The following is a 19,105-nucleotide window of genomic DNA, read 5'->3' on the forward strand; positions in this document are numbered from 1 at the left end:
TTCGCGATGAGAAAAGTAAAAAGTAAGCAAGCTTCGACTGGCAGTCAGTTTATTCCTCATTTAATTGAATTGAACTGGAAACTGATCTAATAAGTATTATAACGGCGTGGGTAATAAAACGTGTGTAATGTTATATCAGAGCCATGATAAACGTGTGTGTTTTTCTTTGAGGGCGGTGGACATGAAGAAGAAAGCAGTGGAGAGGATCTCTGAGCAGCTCATGAAGCTGGAGGTTCAGGCCACAGATCGCGAGGAGAATAAACAGATCGCATTAGGCACGTCTAAACTCAACTACCTGGACCCACGGATCTCAGTCGCCTGGTAAGAGGAAGAGTGTGTGCATTCAGTGACTTCGCCAAGTTGGACTTGATTCTAGTTGTCTTAACTTTTCTTTTAGTGTTCGTAGTGTAGATATACTGTAGGTTGCTTATGTCTTTCGAGGGGAAGAACATGCAGGCAGGAACAATAGGCTCTGGCAGTTTTCCTCTTGTTTGTAATGTCCGTGGATGGGAAACAGTGGCCGGTTTTGGCCCAAGAAGGGTCTGTGCCTGAACCAAACCTCTGCCTCTGTGTGTGCTGTCATCAGCCCACCTCTTGGCTTGTTTTTGGGAAAAACTTCCTACTGTGACACAATGTTCACCAGTTTTGTTTTTGGAAAAGCGTGGGAAACAATCCTTTGACCTTTACTCATGCTAAACGTGCATTTGTGAAAGAGATTTTCTTCAGCCATGATCTCTTGTTTACCACTTTCGTCCGTCCACAGGTGCAAAAAATGGGGAGTCTCCATTGAGAAGATCTACAACAAAACACAGCGAGAGAAGTTTGCCTGGGCTATCGACATGGCAGATGAGGACTTTGAGTTTTAGAGTTTATTTTATGTGTTGATGAATTGTCTATAAAAGGTGTTTATCACGATTTAATAATATTTTTTGCTTGTGATTTGATCAGGTAAGGATAGATGAATTTAAAGTAAAACACAAGCCGATAGGTTCTCTCAAAATAAGGCCGCACATTAGTTCAGTGGTTATTTGTTTAACTCAAGCTATTTGAAAACAAAACGGTCCTGTTACTGAGCCTTGCTGAACACCATGTCTTTTCACAAGAAAAGCTGCCAATGTTTCATACCATGCCTTCAGTTTTAGCATCCTTTGGTTTTAGCCTTCAGATATATTGATGAATTGTATATTTTAATATCATTTTTAATAGTCCTTTAAGTGAAATAAGAAATGCGTAATGAAAAATCATGTAAATAGATGTTTTAGCTGGCAAATATAAAGAAAAAAAATCAGAGGCACGAATGTCATGATGAGGCAATGTGAACAAATGTGAATGTCTTTCTTTGTTATTTTAATATTTCTATCAGGGATGTACATTTTGTTTTTAATGTGTGTAAAGAGCTGTATTTTAACAAAAGAATGTGTCGCTTTTCATTATAGTGATTATCCCTCTGTTTAGCACTGTCCGTCCTTTTAATTGTGCGTTTCATTTCTGTGCAGTTCATGTGGTATAACAGTTTCTCGTGAAAGCAAAATTATTTATATGTTGCACAGCCCTATTTAGATTAAGCTTACAGTACAGGTCACATCCAGTCTATCACATGATCCTTTAGAAATCATTCTAATATTCTGATTTATTATGAGTGTTGGACACAGTTCTGCTGTCTAATATATTTGATGAATAAAAGGTTAAAAAGAACTGCATTTATTCAAAATAAAAAAATATTTTCTAATAATATAAATCTTCTTTACTATCACTTTTGATCAATTTAACACATCCTTGCTGAATAAAAGTATTCATTTATTTCAAAAAAAAGAAAGAAAAAATTACTGACCCCAAATGACTGACCAGTAGTGTATATTGTTGTTACAAAATATTTCTATTTATTTAATTTTTTTACTTTTTATTCATCAAAGTATCCTAAAAAAGTATCACAGGTTATGAAAAAATATGAACTGTTTCCAACTTTGATAATGAATCATCATATTAGAATGATTTCTAAAGGATCATGTGATAGACTGGAGTAATGATCCTGAAAATTCAGCTTTGCATCACAGAAATAAATGATCATTTAAAGTATAATAAATTGAAAAACAATTATTTTAAATTGTAATAATATGTCAGAATATTAAATGTTTTTTTCCCCTGTATTTTTTATCAAATAAATGCAGGCTTGATGAGCAGAAGAAACTTCTTTCAAAAACATTAAAAATAGTAATGTGTCCAAACTTTTGACCTGTACTGTATATAAAATATATTTAAAAAAAACTATTCCAATTAAATTATGAATCCATAAATTATTCAGAAAAAGTCCATGATATGCACTGTCAACTGTCTGGCCACTTTGATGTGTTTATAGAAATCTGTAATTAAAAGTCTTGTAAAGTCCTGCTTACAGTTTTTAAGAAGATCATACAGTAAATATGAGACTTTTTGAGCTTAAGTTTTCAACCATTTTTTATTAAAAAAAAACAAAAAAAAACATACAAATCCTATCTTATTATATATACCAACTGAGAAAAGGCCCACTTGTATAGGACTGTTTTTCTTTCTTTTGTAATGACTATAAATTACACTGAAGTCATAAGGCACATGATTAGAGGTCAGGCTTTTTTGTAAACATTATATGAATGATAGATCACACCCTGAAACATCCTCATTTCTTATAATTTATTGGGCAATATTACCATGTAAGCTTGAATGTTGGTTTTGCTTCGCAATAGAGTAGTGAGACGTCAACAGTTTGCACAATCCTTTTGTGAAGGTCATGTAATCCTACATTAACCCTTCAGACAAACCAAGTTTAGTTTAAGATTGCTTTTTAAGTCGCGTTGATGCATATAGAAATTGTTTACAGTATCGTCCACATTTATGACACACTAAATGTAAATGTAAAGCAGAACGGAACTGAAATATGACACTCAAATAGGTGGAATTGGTTAGGTTTTTTTTTTAGTTTTTTTGAGAATATTAGAGAAAAATGAAGCATAAAGGACAGATTTATACAGAATAGCTTTAGGGTTTTTCTTGTTGCAACTTTCGTTGATTTAGCCTTGTTAACCTGGAATAAAGGTTTTCAGGTCACATCTTCCGTGCCTTGTGCTGTGAATGTGTCGTGAAGGCAGCGATCTGCATCTGTGGCTTTGGTTTATAACCTCTTCCTATGTGGGCATTGTGCAATTGCATGCATCTATACTGTGACATTATCCTGCGCACCAGTTTTGATTTGCAGAACATGGTGTTCTGTGCGAAAACTACAAAAAATAAGGTTATGATTGTAAGAGTTTCAGAATCAGAAATCTATTGACCAGGTGAAACTAATAACCAACTTCACTTGGTTTTAAAATTTACATTTTCACTTGCCAGCCAATTTGCGACTAAATGTTCAAGTTCCCGGCCATTCTCAAACTCTACTAGCCAGAACATAAATATCAGAAATAAACCAGATTATCAAAATTGCTGCTTAGATTTAAATATATTTAGTTTGGTGGGGTTTATGCCCCCCCATGAAACAATACTGCATATTTGACATGAAATGTAAATAATAAATAAATAAATAAATCTTGACAGACAAATTTTCCCAATAATATTTTCCGAACTTCACTTTGAAATAAAAGTTAGTTGTGTATTTCTAGATTAGCAATTAAATTAGCGAATTTACTTATTCTCTTTGACAAAAAAACGATTTATTTTGTGTAAAAACATTACATTTGTTTGTCCCACAAACTCCAGTCCACCCTGTTACTTATGCATATGCCCTAAATCATATGACTTGCTAGATGTGACATCATTTCCTTCGAGGGAAAGCAACTAGTCATTATTAGTGACTAGAATTAGTCATACATATTCTCTCTTTTTCTAGAAGACTAACTAATAGTGTAATTTATAACATGTCCACTCTGTTGTGTCAATTTACATTGGACATAAAAAAAAAATATATATATTTATTAATTTATATATATATATATATTTTTTTTTTTTTATATAGATTTTATAACTTAAAATTTCTGGTAAATGTTAATCTTTTGCTACAATGTTGTTCTTTACCTTCTCCTTCCGTTAAGTAAAAACAAAACAAAAACAAAAAAACATGTTCAGTCCAAAATCCACCAAACAGTAGGAATGACCCATTTATTATTACATTTTTAAATAAAATATCAATAAAACTTAATTCCCAATGAAGTTTTGTAACTTCCAAATGCAGCTCCCTCAGAATGAATGATGGTAAATACATTGAAGTTTAGTGGATAAGATGTCAATTGGTAAAGTCATCAGCTGTTTCCTCACAAAAGCCTCTCCTCCACTGACATCCATCAAAAACACCAACAGTTTCAGGTCAAACCCTGCTTTAATATGGAAATAAGTAGAGATTGCAGATTTTTTTACTCATTAGTCTTAATCAAACAATAAAAATGCTACAATATATCTTAATTAGTCAATATGTAATGAGCTTGTGTGACAACACTGTAGTATATTACTATTTAAAACATTTCTCATTCTATAATGCTATAATGTTTCATTTAATATATTAACGGTGTTCTTGTACAGTATCCTTGTATCCCTCTCTGTACAAAGCCATAGCTTCATGTTGGCTGTTAGTTTCATAGTTTCTACATAGTTTCCTGACATTAAAAAGAAGGCAGAACACAGTACATACTGAACAGGGCAACTAGTATTCCATTCTGAACATGTACTGCATACTATTGCACATGCTTTATACACAGAATAGTTGGCATTACACAGTGCATACTGTATTATTGTAATATTGTATTGCAAACACTAGGTCTGCTGTCCATGCAATTCAAAAAGACAATTCAAATACTGAGCATAGTACACACACACACACACACACACACACACACACACACACACACACACACACACTATATATTGCAGCAATGGTAAGTGTGGTATTGTAGTACAGTTGTATGCTATTCCAAACAGTCATAATGCATACTATTTCACACATTTAAAAATATATATTATGCAATACAAAGTACATACTGAACCGTAAGCAACTAGTATTCAATACTGTTTCACATATTTTTTACATATGTGCATACTGTGCAGTATACAGTAAACAGTATGCATGTATTGCATGCCGAACACATCCGGAATCGCATACTTCCCTACTAGTAGGTGAAAAACAGTATGTGACAAAAGAAGTATGCCTGAATTCACAGTACTCATACAAGAGTAGGTAAAAAGTACCTGGATGAACTACTTCTTCTTCTGGTGCGATGCTGAGGTGTGCATACGATGGACACTTCACTGTCCCATCAGGCCACGGGAGAGGGTTTTGTGAATGGTGTCGGTACACGATCCGTTCTACGCATGCGTAGACACATGCTTCTTTCAAGTCATTTCCATTGTCAGTTTGAAATACTCTATAACTTTTCCCCAGACTTGTTTGTAGTTCTATCTTCATTTGAGTAATTTTGTATTAGTATGGTGGGTCTATATATATATATAATCCAAATGATATATAATCTGATGAATTCGGTTCGAGAGTAGAGATAAAATCCCGAGGCACACTAGCACACACACGCAAGGTCTCTCGCTCCCTCTCTCCTGCTTCCGGGAGATTTTGACTGATTTGCGGGCATCAGGGAGCCGCTATCAATATGCGGGAGACTCCCGGAACTTCCGGGAGACTTGGGATGTCTGCTTCTGGATTGGCTTTGCAGCCCTATATCTGCTATAACCACACTATGCAAGTTTGCCAAACCGGGTCGCGTTTCTGTAGTTCGAATGAGTCATAAGAAAACTACAAATTTGACTTGCTTTACGTCAAGCGTTACAATAGTCATTATTTAGTTTTTCTTCGTTTCTGATGTCGCAGTACATCATGCATGAAATCATGCAACATACTCTACCTTGTCTGTGGACATCGTTCATTTCTAAGCCTGTGCTAGATAAACAGCGAGCGTGCGTGCGACAGTAGGCTGCGATAGGCTAAATTATTGACAGCGGTAATGGACAATTCCGCTTCCAACCTGTAGGGGGACTGAAGAGGAAAAGTTCCTTAGTGTTGCTTTAATGTGGGGTTTCAGTATGCCATTCCAAACAGCCAGGATGCATACTGTTTCACACACTAATATTCAATATTATGCAGTACATAGTAAAGAGTAAGCAACTAGGATTTGATTCTGGACATAGCCAGCCATACTGAATACTCACTGAATGTCACATATATATTTTGCCCAAATAGACAGTACATAGTGTTTATAGTAAGCAGCATGCTAGTGTTGTATTTCCAAACATTGTCTGGGTCAACGGGGTTAGGGTATCCGGTTCATACTGGAAAATTCAGATACTGTGCTTAGTAGCTAACGTATACACACAGAAAGCGTATGTGCGGTACAGTAGCCTAGTATGCTATTCCAAACAGCCACAATGCATTCTGTCTGTTTATTTGATTCAGGACATAGCCATTCTGAATGCTCTGTCACATATATATTTAACACAAAATAGTAGGCAGTACACACTGCAGTTTATGCTAGTATTGTATTTCCGAACATTGTCTAAGTCAACGGGGTATCCGGTTCATACTGAAAATACTTTGCTTAGCTTAGTATACACACAGAAAGCATAAGTGCGGTATTGTAGTACAGTATACTAGGCCCCTGTCCCAAATGGCGCACTTCATGTGGACTTTTGGTCTCATGGACTTAAATTGCGCGTGCTCGCCGAGTCTACGAGTCCGTAGGCCGTCCCATTCAGCATTTTAACGGTCTGAAGTGTGCTCAGCAGCGCCCCCTTTGTACCCTTGAAGCGGTCTTCCGCGAAGCCCGCATTGATGCAGGCTCCACACGCTTTAACTACCCAGAAATCCTTGCGAAAGGCCATTCAGACAACGGATGGGAGGAGATTTCGCTCACGGATAATTGTTGACATGCTGAGAAGAACATATTACGTTCTTATGACCTAGATGTACATTTTACCAGTTACATTTTATACAAACATTATGGTCATCGAGCAGTGGTTGATGTCTCAAACATAATAATAGTGCGTTGAATAATACGATCACATTATGATTCATTAAATAAATAGAACCGAATGTCAGGGCTTTACTGAGACATGTAAACATAGTATGAATATTGAGACCTGTAAATTCATCTGAAACTCATGCACATTTTCATTATGTGTTAAAATTGTAATCCTAGTTCAAATGGAACATTATGTATTATTATGTACAACTGTATACATAATTTAAATAAGCATGATGTATCTATTGTCTAATGCCCAGGTGGCATGCACAATATCAAAATATAGAAAAGTAGGCTGTGTAGTTGACATGGAGATAAGACGATTTCTCCTGTCAAACAACAACCTGACCGTTATTTCAGGCGTGACGATCGAGTCTGTCCCAAAAGTACCTCTCAATGCGCTCTCATGGACTCGAGCCAATGGCCCTATAGGTGTGCACTACATGACGTCACCAAAGTGTGGACCCTGAGGAAGTCCACAAGTCCAGAGTGTGCCATTTGGGACAGGGCCTAGTATGCTATTCTAAACATCCACAATACATACTATCTGTTTTACACACTTTAAGATAAGTAGAATTTGATTCAGGACATAGCCATACTGAATGCTATCTCTGCTGTCACATACATATTTTACACTTAATAGTATTGTTAGAAGCGCTGATTTGTAATCTGTGCAGTTTATGCTAGTATTGTATTTCTAAACATTGTCTAGGTCATCTGGTTCATACTGAAAATACTGTGCTTAGTAGCTAAACACACAGAGAAAGCATAAGTGCGGTATTGTAGTATGCTATTAAACAGCCACACTCTGAGAGAAGTATGCAGTATGCAGTGCGCAGTGCGCTATCGGTGGGGAAAGTGCGCGCTGTGTCTTTAAGAGGCCGTGCTCTCTCTCGGTGTGCCGCTGCTGTAGGGATCGGCTGATGGGGGAAGGGCTCTCAGTCTCTCACACACACTGATCTCTCATGGCGGAGAACACACACTCGCGAGGCTCGATCACACACACCGCGAGGATCCGCCAAACCCGCGTCTGATCGCGAGCCCGGGACGACATGCGCGCCGCTGAGATTGCACACACACTCGCTGTTGTGATTCTGCTTTTCTTGAGCGCCAGAGAGAGCCAGCTGCATTCACACACGGTGAGACAAAACAAAACCTGTGTTATTATTATTACCACTATCATCATCATCATCATCGGAATATAGATCCTCCGATCTTTCTATCGCATGTCTGATTTCTATATTTAAACAATTTAAGAATGTGCATTTTTTGATAGTATTAATAATAGAGTATCAGTGTTTTGGTTTGTTTGCATTGGACGCATCAGTGTTAAAGAGATTTTATTCAGGCTAACTAAATATTATTAGATTAGATCGACTCAATCTAATCTATTTAAACATACTAGACTTGCGTTTTACATATGAGGGAGAATGATTTGCTGTTCATGTGTATGTATAATAATAATATTAAATTAATAATAATTCTAACAGTACATGCACTAATTTATCAATTTAGCTGTTCACCATTTCAATGGTCTGTTATGTTTGTCTACATATCCACCAAAAAGGCCAATAAGTCCAACTTAAATGGACACATGTAAGCATCATACAGCAGGCCTCTGTCTGTCTGTGTGTGTGTGTGTGTGTGTGTGTGTGTGTGTTTTCATAACCAATGTATATAGTGCGTGTATTTCTGCTGCTGCTGTGCCATAATGTTGTTTCGTGATGCACATTTTTCTTCCCTCTTTTCCAGGGTGTCCTCCTCAGGCCCGGGAGGCTGTGAATTATTCTGAGAGGAACTGAAGAACAAACAGGGGAAATGGCTGCGCCCGCGGGCTTCTCCTCCTCCAATGGACCTGTACCCTGGACGGTGAGCGACACCGAGGTGAACACTCTCTACCGGGATCTGGAGCTGGGCACCGTGCTCACGCTCTTTTACTCCAAAAAGTCTCAAAGACCCGAGAGGAGGACGTTTCAAGTCAAGCTTGAGACCAGACAGATTATCTGGACCAGAGGAACGGATAAAATCGAGGGCGAAAGTAAGTTACGCCTTGTTTCTGGGTGTTTAACTCCAGATTGGCTAGGTTGGTTAATCAGTGCTTGGCATTATGGGTTCAGAAAAGGCTACTTGGTGTGGTATTTGCATGTTTCATAACCACATTTTTGGTCCCCAAAGCCATTAGCTATTTATACCAAACACTATTTCCCTTTAAAGTGGTTGATGCCGTATTTATAAAAGCGCACTCAACCAAACAAAATGACTGCCTGAATTACTCAAACCTGCACTGCCAACGTTTTCTTCATGTCAAGGCATTTTCCTTCTTCAACAGTCTATTTTTAGTTTTCCTGGTGGAAAATGACAGGGGTTTTGACTGGTCCACATTATATGTATGTCTGGTTTCTGTGTAGGTGTTTATTTTGTGCTTTGCATGGAGTATAAGATGCGTCTTCAGCTCTGCTTCTTTGTTTTGGTTCTTGATGGATTTGGTTTGAGTGGCTCTGGCGATGTAGAGTCACTGTGAATGCGCTTGTTTTGGGCAAGTGTGTGTGTGAACGCATCTAACAGTTTGGGGTCTGATCGGAGGGCTGGCCCATCTGTGCTGCTGTTTTCCTGCGGCGGGATGTCTTACACACAGCTGCGCTCTGCTCCGGATGCACCAGACACACTAAACACAAGAGAAAAAACACCCAGTGAGCCTCACCGTGGTGTAATCGCGCGTCTGAAGTTAAATGTGACTTTCTTAAATCAGATGTTGAGTTGGGCCACTGTATGTGAGGATATCACAAACCCATTACTTGTTTGGTATGCGAGGTTTGTTGAAGTAATCGATGTTTAGGTGTGGAATGGACGGATTTTATTGTGTGTTATGAGGCATGTACGTTCACCTCTCTCTTGGTGAGAACTTTCTCGTCACAGGAAATTTGTTGCTTGAGGTGTGCAGAAGTGTACTGAGATCAGGCTAAAGGCAGAGCAGGGCTCCTACGCTCATGGAAAACATGGAAATGTTTTTAAAATAAATAAGTGTGACTTCCAGCACTGAAAAAGCCATGAATATTCAGAACATCCTAAAACGTTTTTTTTTGGGGGAAGAATGGAAATTCATGGCTTTAGAGAATATAAGTTTTGTTGGTTATTAGGGATGCACCGATATGAATTTTGGCCGATGTCCATTATATTATATAAATCCAAATTTTTATATAATTTCTGAGAGCCTGATTACAACAGTCTCACCATTTAAAGCCATGTCCCAAACACACAATTATAATGTTCTTATAATGTTTGATTTTTCGATTAATCGTTTTTTAAAATGTGGTCGATTCAAAATCGATTCTCAAACGCCACGAATCGATTTTTTTTTCCCCATATTTATTTATCTATTACCCAAAAGCCAGTATTAGTTTTCCTCCACCGTTCATAGGCTTGCAAACTCCATTTTATATCTAATGCTGTGAGATTTTATTTGATCTTAATCATAAAATAACCTTAACTAATGCTGCACGATTAATCATATCGCAATCGCGATGTCAAGCCTACGCAATTATGATTATTATATCGAATCGAATTGTAACATCTGAATCGATACCCAGACCTATAATTGTATGGCTTTTTAGAGAATATCAGTTTTGCTGGTTATGCTTCGGTCTAAAATATTAAATTGTTTTGAAATTACTTTGAAATTACTTGCATTGAGTGCACAAACATTAAAAAAAACATTAAAAAAAAGAAAAAGCCACATCCATTAACCATAAATGAATTGGTTAAATCATGTAGTGATGCACTGAGATGAGGTTTTGGTCATTAATTTGGGGTAATTGTGTAACTGAACTCGTTATGCTGTGTGTCGTGTTCTCAGGTTATGAATTAAACCTTAATAAAGTCCTGGCTGTCAATATTTCAGCCATACAAATTGTACGTATTGCTGCTCTAGCATCATATTTGCTCACGGTAAAGTGCATCCCAGTTGTTAATATGTTGAACCTGTTGTAACACAACACAGAAGCAGAGCTCATTAAATCTCACTGTTGTGGTTTTTGGCCAAAACCTGAAACTCATTTCTGTTTTGGATGAATATTTTCCATGTATTACTTAAAAGGGATGGTATTTTTAATTGGTGGAATATATGATTGTATTAGTTAGTCACTTCTGGTAGAGTTTTGGTAACCATTGTGGCCATTTCGTTTTGGTTTGTCACAAATAAAGTGTTTTTCAAAGGTGACTCAGCAATAGCCTATTTTTGGAATCGTTATCCTATAGTGATCTCAAACCCTCTTCTCAGACGTCATGTAATGTTTTGCCCACAGCATCATGTTTTCAAAGGCACTTCTCTTTGTCATCTATTGATGACCCAATGTGAGGAACACGGCTGACAGGTCTTTAGAAAGCTCTTTATTTACCAGTTTGGGGTTATTATGAAAGGAGAGATGTTCTGGAATGCTGTGTAACTCTATGGATCAGTTGAAACCATTTAAAGCACGTTCGATTGTGAAATATGAACGTGTAAGTCGTAGGCGGTGCAGACTGCGTAGAGGTGATGAACTTGTTCAGATGTCAGGCATGACGTGCTTGGTTTTGATCTTCATGCTCAAGTGATTGTACTCATATATTCTCCTTTATTTTGCCTGATTATCAGTGCGTTGCTCTTTATCAGCCGGCCAGATAAGCTCAGTTACGAGTGTTTCGGTTGGTTGATAAGCCAGGCTGGATCCACACCAAAACTCTCCCACAACTCACAACCCAATTCACCCTCAGACCAAAGAGTTCACGCTGGATTATCAGCCATGATTAATAAAGCTCTCTGTGTGTTCGGTCCTGTAACTAAAGTCAAAGTCGCTTGTTGGGACAAATTGTGCTAATGAATCACGTCTCGAAGTGCCTGTGAGTTTCAAATGTGATGTTTTGACGGATTGTTGTTGGATGTTCTCGTGGCAGAAGTCTCTTAAGGTGTGCGTGCGTGTGTGTGTGTGTGTCTGCGCTCTTTCTGTTGTGTGTTTGCGAGACAGGAAGACTCTTGGTTGTGCCGTGCAGTCTTGTGTTTCCTGCTGCCCTGTTTGGAATTGTCAAGCGGTTCTCTTGCACCCAGCCTGAGCTCCAACTGCCTTTGTCCTGTGTGTGTGTGTGTGTGTGTGTGTGTGTGTGTGTGTGTGTGTTTGCCGTAGAGAGCGGCTTCCTCCGCAGGACTGTTGTGTTTGTACTCTCCAACTTTACCATATAAAAAGAAACAGATGGAGCAAGTATGGACACTAGTATCTGGCTCCGCTCAGGTCATATTTTTTGGGTGAAATGCAAGTACTTTGTTCTTGTAAACTCTGGTGAGTTCAGTTTATCGGAAACAAAAATCTTTAAAGAGAAACTGACTCAACTAATGAATTTGGATTTGGGTCAGAAAGTAGAGGTTTTAGCGGTGTTTGACTTGACCCAAAGCAGTTGCTTGAGTTGAAACGTTAGTCCGAGTGTAAAGGTTGTCCTGGTTCAGGGAGACGGGGACAGCTGCCGGTCGGGATGGCTGTGCCGAAAGTTACACAATGCTGCCCGTAACCACACACCCTAACAGGCAGACCTTTCACCAACAATTCACCACACCCTTTACTCCGACCTGAAGATACCCACACTTACATTATCACAGAAGTACTGGGATAAAAGGTTATAGTTTGGAATTAAACATTGGCTATAGTAGCGATCAAAATAGAGGGCCAGTTTTGAAATTAACTTGACACTTCAAATACAGACTGTATTGATTACTAGGGGTGGGAATTGGCAAAAATTCGACGATTCGATGGTATTGCGATATTTGTGCCACGATTCAATATTAGTGCGATTCTTAACATATTGCGATACAGCAAGTATTGCGATTCGATTCTGCGATATATTGCGATTCATATTATTCAAAGGCATTAGAAAAAATGAGGAAAATTAGACTCAACTCACTTCAAATGTCACTTCTGTGAACATTATCTTCTACACATTACCTGAAGTGCAAAAACTTAGGAGGGTAGTGCACAAACTTTGTTCTTGAACATTCAGGACACAGGACCTCATTACAGGACAGGACGTAATTATTCTCAGAATAGGAGACCTCTCACATGAATGGTACAATAGAGTAACATAAAGCAGACATAATAGAGTAACATAAACCTGAGAATAATCATATAAATAAGAGTTACTTAGAGCTTCAATCAAATTGAGAAAAATAAACAAAAGATGTGTTCTGCTAGAGTCCAGTCCAAAGTCATCAACTTTGGTTTCATTTGGGAATATTGGCATTTTTGTTTAGAAAAACGAGTTGGTCAACATGCCCACACTTTCGATTTGAAAGAAGACGGAGCGTCGTGTGCAACCGGTTGTGATGGTGAAGCCATTTTCATTTGAATTTGCTGTTGAATGCACGACGACGAAGCACCGCAACAAGCGCCACCTTGTGGATGTAATACGCAAATGTGAATAATCAGAGTAAACTCCGAGAAAACCAGTGGAGAAAACCCCGAAAGTAAAACAGATAATTTTATAATTAAATATCGCAATACTTTGCGCTACTGTATCGATATAATTGCGTGCGCAAAATATCGCGATACTGAACAGAATCGATTTTTTTCCCCCACCACTATTGATTACATCGTTACACCAGTAGGTGGCGACAAGAGACTGTTAAAAAATTGTCATTCATTCAAGAGATTCTTCAACAACGCCGATTCATCCAGTAATGAAACAAAAGACTGTTTTGTAGTGGTGTGCAGATCGAGGCTTCGTGGGACACTGAAACAGTTGAAGCAAATGTGCAGTATTGTGTCAAGGCTTTGAAACAACCCGACACCCGTCTCCACGGTGACCCCTAGTGGTCAGAACAGTGTAAATGCAACAAAAACCCGGGCCAAACATGCATAAAAACACCTTTTACAAATCTTTTGCACATTTTTTACTGAAAGTAAAATCTTTTAGATGCAATTATTTAATCATCTAATAAGATTATCAAGTGTCTATATGTCCTTTTAGCAATTATCAGGGTTTGTACTATGAATGGCTCCGCTAAACAGGCCAATAAGACACTATTAACTACCATTATAGATTTTAATTATACTAATATCTAATTAAAACGTCTACAAATGTATAAAACTGATCAGAGATCAGGTAAAACCCACAGAGACTTGTTCATTCCAGTGACTCCTCACGATTCATGGGCTGACAGAGATCATCGCCCCCCCCCCCCCCCAGCGCTGAACCATTGACATTTCCAGGTGTTTCGAAATGTTTCAAACCGGTTATGACGTAACGAAGCCTCGCTTCCTGAAATCATGTGACTCTGGCAGTTTGATACACGCTCCGAACTATTGATTCGGAACAAAAGATTCGTAAAGGTTTCTAAGCTTCATTAAAGGGATACTTCACCTCTGGAAAGATGAATGTGTATTTAAAATGGGTCATTAATGTAGAAGAAATGTGAAATTATTTTTGAATTTGGAGCTTTCTAGACTGAGAAAAGCCAGAAATGTATTTTTGGCTTATGTGGATGAAAGACAACAACTCCCAGAATGCACTTGCTTTGCTGCCCTAGGAGGCCACGCCTACCGGTTAGAGAGCGCAGTTGAAAACAACAAGGCTAGGCTACTAGTGAGTCTCCGTGACGAGTTTGCCCGGGATTTCGAGATTGCCCAAAATGTCCGGGATTCGTCTTTTGCGTTCTACAGTCGCCATTCATCATGTTTACTGTGGCGAGCAGGACGAGGCTGAGGGGCGCGTGATTACTGAGATGCACAGGTCTCGTATCTCTCACGGAGGAGCGGGAATTTTCTTAGCAATGTTAAAACGCACATCAACCGATCACTTGTTTAGCGTTCATGTAAACACTACATTCAGATTCACCAATCGGAATGAATTCAGTTAGATTGAAACAAAAGGTGTGCATGTAAACAATGAATGGCGACTGCAGAAAGCAAAAGCCGAATCCCGGACATTTTGGACGATCTCGACGGCCGTACATGTCCGGGAAAAAGAGGATAGTAACCCCTACTACTCAGCTTTCTCCTACTAGTCAGCTTTCTCCACAGAGCAAGAGCCTGTTAGCTTAGCTTCCAAAGAAAGACCGCTGATACTATGTGTACATTCTGTGAGTGAGATCCCACCTCCTATGGGCGGGCTGAAAACATGCGGGACAGCCCCTCCTACTGGCTGTAGTCTTTAACCTCTGGCGAGAAAATCCTCCGATGACGCAAAATGGATTTTTTTTTTTGTCATCTGAGGATTTTTTCCAGACAAAAAATTCATAAATCTCTCGTCTCAGGGGGATATGAGGGTGAAATTGCCATCACTACTGTTTTATTTAGTTGTCTGTTCAGAATAGTGGGAGAAACGTGATTTCTATTTTAAACAAATCATGATTCTCAGTTTCTCAAGGGATTGTGTGCTAGTGGTTGAAGTGTTAGATTGTATAGTCTTATATTTGAATTCTGCTGCATCTCTGATCCTTGATTTAACTAAAGTTTGACTAGTTTATTTTATTGGCCTCATTAAGAAATTTGTAATTGACCCTAATATCGGAGATTTCTTAACCGCACTAATTGCTTTTCAGGGCTGGTTACCCCGACGTCGTTGAGTTGATTTAGCTGAGGATTTTGAATAAATTACTTCAAAAGTTTATCGTCACGAGCTTTATCAGGTTATGTTGAAACACTAACAATATCAGTAAAATAAGAGAAAAGAGTGTGATTGCATGGGAAAATCAAGAGAAGCAAGATACTTTCTGCATCCAAATGTTTTTGTGTGTTTTTCTTAAAGTAAACTTTGTCTGCATGCCTTGAACGATGGTCCGCGTCATAAAGAACGAGTGCTAGTTCAGCTAATAGTGTATTTCAGCAAATATTCACCTTTCTAAAAACAATTCACACTGTTTTCTACTGTTCCTTTGCTTTCGGGCAGTAATTTAGTCTGGTTCATGCGGTCTACTTCAATCCAACGCTTGCATTTTGTGAGATCACTGGCTGATTTCAGGGATGGAACGAACAGATCTGGATTCCAATTATCCAAATATGTACCAAAACAACACCTTCTTCCCATTATGTTGGGAATTTGCCAAAAAAGGAGGTGTGCCATAGACCGGTCAGTAAGTTAGAATGGCTTTTTGGGCCGTTTTTTTTCTCCAAATCTGTAGTAAGTTCACTAATGAGGTTTAGAAAAGATGTTTTGAAATGAGCTTCTTCTTGTGAGATTCTCCTCATATCATCATTTATGAATCCTTGACTTGGTTCTCAGCTTCATCTGCTGTGCATCCGCATTGAACGTGACTCCCATTTGAATTTAAGATAAAATTGATATGTTTTATTTTAAGACAATGTGTATGCAAAAAATTAAATGTCCTTTTGAATTTAAGATTTGTTGCAAGTAGTGTTGCTCCCGACTAAAGCTTGTTCAGTCGACTAGTAGTCCATCATTTAAGACATTAGTCGACTAATCGTATGTCTATTTTAATTTAATTACTTAAATATATACTCGGGGGAGGGGGGATACTAAATTATAATGAGCATTTCATATATATGGGTGTAATACAGCCTATATTTTCAGTGCTTGGTAGATTATACTATATTTATAGTAATATAATCAGACAACTTTTTGATTACTTTTAGATTACTTGTGAGCTGACTTGTTTATTTCATTGATTTAAATAGGATTATCTTGTTACCATAGTGATATAAAAATACAAAGAGAAAGAAAATGTTTTCTATTATTTATCAACATAATGCATTAAATATTAATAGTAGTTTGTGAGTTTAATGAAAAGCTATTATGTATTTAAATCATGCAAATGTAAAATTAAAAGAAATAATTGAAAAATAAAAACAATCAAAATAAAACGCTTACTAAAAAAGATGAAATATTTTGTTTAGCTTGTCATGTGACCATGAGAGAACCGTGAACTTAAAGGTTCTTTGTCATTTTGTATTAAATGTATTAAAGCATAAAAATGGCATATGTGTGCAGGAAACATGTCCACATGCTTGTCTCCTGAAAGCAATGCCACCGCCTCTTATTGTACTTTGAAATGTCTGTTTTAGGTTTGGTCTGTGTGATCCCGCCCACTGCCGGTTTACCCAATATTGTTTCGACAATCAATGAATTATGAATAATTTACTGCCATTGTGAGGATAACATGTAATCAATAATTTACTACCTTTGGTGAGAATAACATGTAATCAATAAAAAAAGTAACTACAGTCTGATTAGGAGTGTTTTAAAATGTATTATAATCCAGAGCGGATAGTCCGGAGATCACCGGTACTTTCCAAGAACTGGACTGGCAAAATCCCTCTGTCCCGCTCACATCCAGGCCTCATCTCCTCCAACCGTGAGCGTCTGGCCGACGCTACAGAGCACCAGAACAGCCAGACACGAGGACAGTGTCTAACCCCAGGCTGTCTACCTCATCCACAGCTAATGCCCCTCTGGTCAATACTAAACACTATTATACTCATATTTATTTAGCAAACCAAACCATTCACATTCATTTGCATTGTATTTAACATACCTGTACTTGCTTATATAGTCTCTTTTGTATATTGTGTATTTTTTTATATATATATATTTTTTTTAATCAAATTATTTTACTTTTATTATCGTTTTTATCACTGTCATTCTGTCTGTACACTGGAAGCTTCCTAGCCTAGAAATCTAGACGCACCCTAGCGGCAGCAAAAATGTACTTTGCAGCCAGGGTAATCTAGCAACTCTCCGTTGACTTTCGAGCTGGAAAAACCTAAATTAGGTCAGGCCAATCACGTCGTGTATAGAGTAGGCGGGGTGGGCTTAACATAATGACGAAAGAGTTGCGACGGTTCCCTGCTACTTGAAAACAAAGAATATGCTGGCAAACAGTCTTTCGAATCGGCTTTGGCCGCGACTCTGGAGGACTTGGAGTTAAGTTTTTCTTTGAGAAATAAGCAAAGAACGGCACTTAAGTCATTCTTAAAAAAAGGAAGATGTGTTCGTAGTTTTGCCGGCCAGATATGACAAAAGTTGAATCTATCAACTAACGTTAGCTCCGCTGTTGGGAAAACGCTCTGGTTGGTTGAAGCGCTGTCCTATTGTGTGCAGAGGGAATTTGAAAGACAGCCGTTTATCCCGCCCCTCGGATTGAGCCGTGTCTATGGTGAGTTGCCAGACCTAACATCTTGCCAGGCTAGAAGCTTCCGTCACCAAGACAAAATCCTTGTATGTGTAATCATACAATAAATCTCATACGGATTCTGAATTACAAGTATTTAAGTTTCAGTCATCCATATTAATCCGTTTCTACCCAATATTCCTCGCTCAAGCGCCCACATAAAGCTCGCCGCAGAAGTAGCCTAATGATTATGAATGTGTCGGAAAAGATAGAAAGGAGACATTTTAATTGTTTATTAATAAACTAGTGTTTTCTGAGTCAGTGTCGGCTGCAAAGATGAAGCTGACGATGACGATGCTCTCCTCAGTGTAGTAAATGCGCCTTTCATACGGATTACATAATCAGAGTATTTGAATTGGTTGGTTTAACCCCCTGAGGTCGGCTGTATCGCCGGCGATACCAGCTCGCTTTTTTTTTATCAGTGTAAAAGAAACTCATAAATACTCTGTTGACTTTGATTTTCTATAGGAGTTTCATACATCAATCGATTCTGTTAAATGTGTATTATTTTTGTGTATACTCACAATAAAAACAAAGTGTTGTGCTTTTTGCCAAATAAAGAAAAATAAACACGAAGCGAGTTCTGCCTTCTCTCTGCCAGTGAAGTCCATTCTGAAACGCGTCCGAAAATGAACAATAACTGAGCGAATACTCAGTCAAACAGACATACAGACAGACAGGCATGAAGCTTGAATTCTCTTCTTTTAAATGAAGTAATTTATATAAAAAACTAATATTCTCATCTTGTGAAATCTGTATTAAAAGAGAGCGATTCCAGTCGAGCTCATCTCATCTCATTACGTTATAATCGGCCCCGCCCACGGAGAGCGCGCGCTATTCAAACGCAAATGACTGAGACGATCCCATACAAACTGTGAACGCCCCCATATCAGCTCGAGAAAACACATCAAGTTTATTCAGATAAGTGTACTTGTCTACACTGTCTCGCAGCGCTGTGAGGAATAATAATAAT

At 38.2% G+C, this 19,105-nt stretch overlaps 2 protein-coding genes and 1 long non-coding RNA gene across 6 annotated transcripts in view; 2 read left to right on the forward strand and 1 right to left on the reverse strand.

Annotated features, from left to right (window-relative positions):
* Positions 1 to 2,434, forward strand: part of top1b (DNA topoisomerase Ib) — a 26,001-nt gene extending 23,567 nt beyond the window's left edge. For all 3 annotated transcript variants that reach the window (XM_082145082.1, XM_082145083.1, XM_082145084.1), the window contains exons 19-21: positions 1 to 22; positions 172 to 321; positions 764 to 2,434. The exon at positions 1 to 22 is cut by the window's left edge and continues 73 nt beyond it. In XM_082145082.1, the coding sequence (XP_082001208.1) occupies positions 1 to 22; positions 172 to 321; positions 764 to 866 (275 nt within the window). In that variant the 3' untranslated portion in view covers positions 867 to 2,434. The remainder of the gene's footprint in view (positions 23 to 171; positions 322 to 763) is intronic.
* Positions 2,435 to 7,875: 5,441 nt separating this feature from the next.
* plcg1 (phospholipase C, gamma 1) overlaps positions 7,876 to 19,105 on the forward strand; it is a 91,756-nt gene continuing 80,526 nt past the window's right edge. Inside the window, exons 1-2 of one of the 2 annotated variants that reach the window (XM_082144988.1) lie at positions 7,876 to 8,125; positions 8,739 to 9,024. In XM_082144988.1, the coding sequence (XP_082001114.1) occupies positions 8,805 to 9,024 (220 nt within the window). In that variant the 5' untranslated portion in view covers positions 7,876 to 8,125; positions 8,739 to 8,804. The remainder of the gene's footprint in view (positions 8,126 to 8,738; positions 9,025 to 19,105) is intronic. The other variant, XM_082144987.1, reaches the window with a different exon arrangement.
* On the reverse strand, positions 10,352 to 13,689 carry LOC309480735. Its single transcript, XR_014199770.1, has 2 exons — positions 13,100 to 13,689; positions 10,352 to 13,061 (listed from the first exon to the last, which is right to left on the reverse strand). It is a non-coding gene; the product is annotated as an uncharacterized lncRNA (long non-coding RNA).

The sequence above is a fragment of the Leuciscus leuciscus genome (assembly GCF_965113295.1).
Source record: "Leuciscus leuciscus genome assembly, chromosome: 18".
NCBI classification, from domain to species: Eukaryota; Metazoa; Chordata; class Actinopteri; order Cypriniformes; family Leuciscidae; genus Leuciscus; species Leuciscus leuciscus.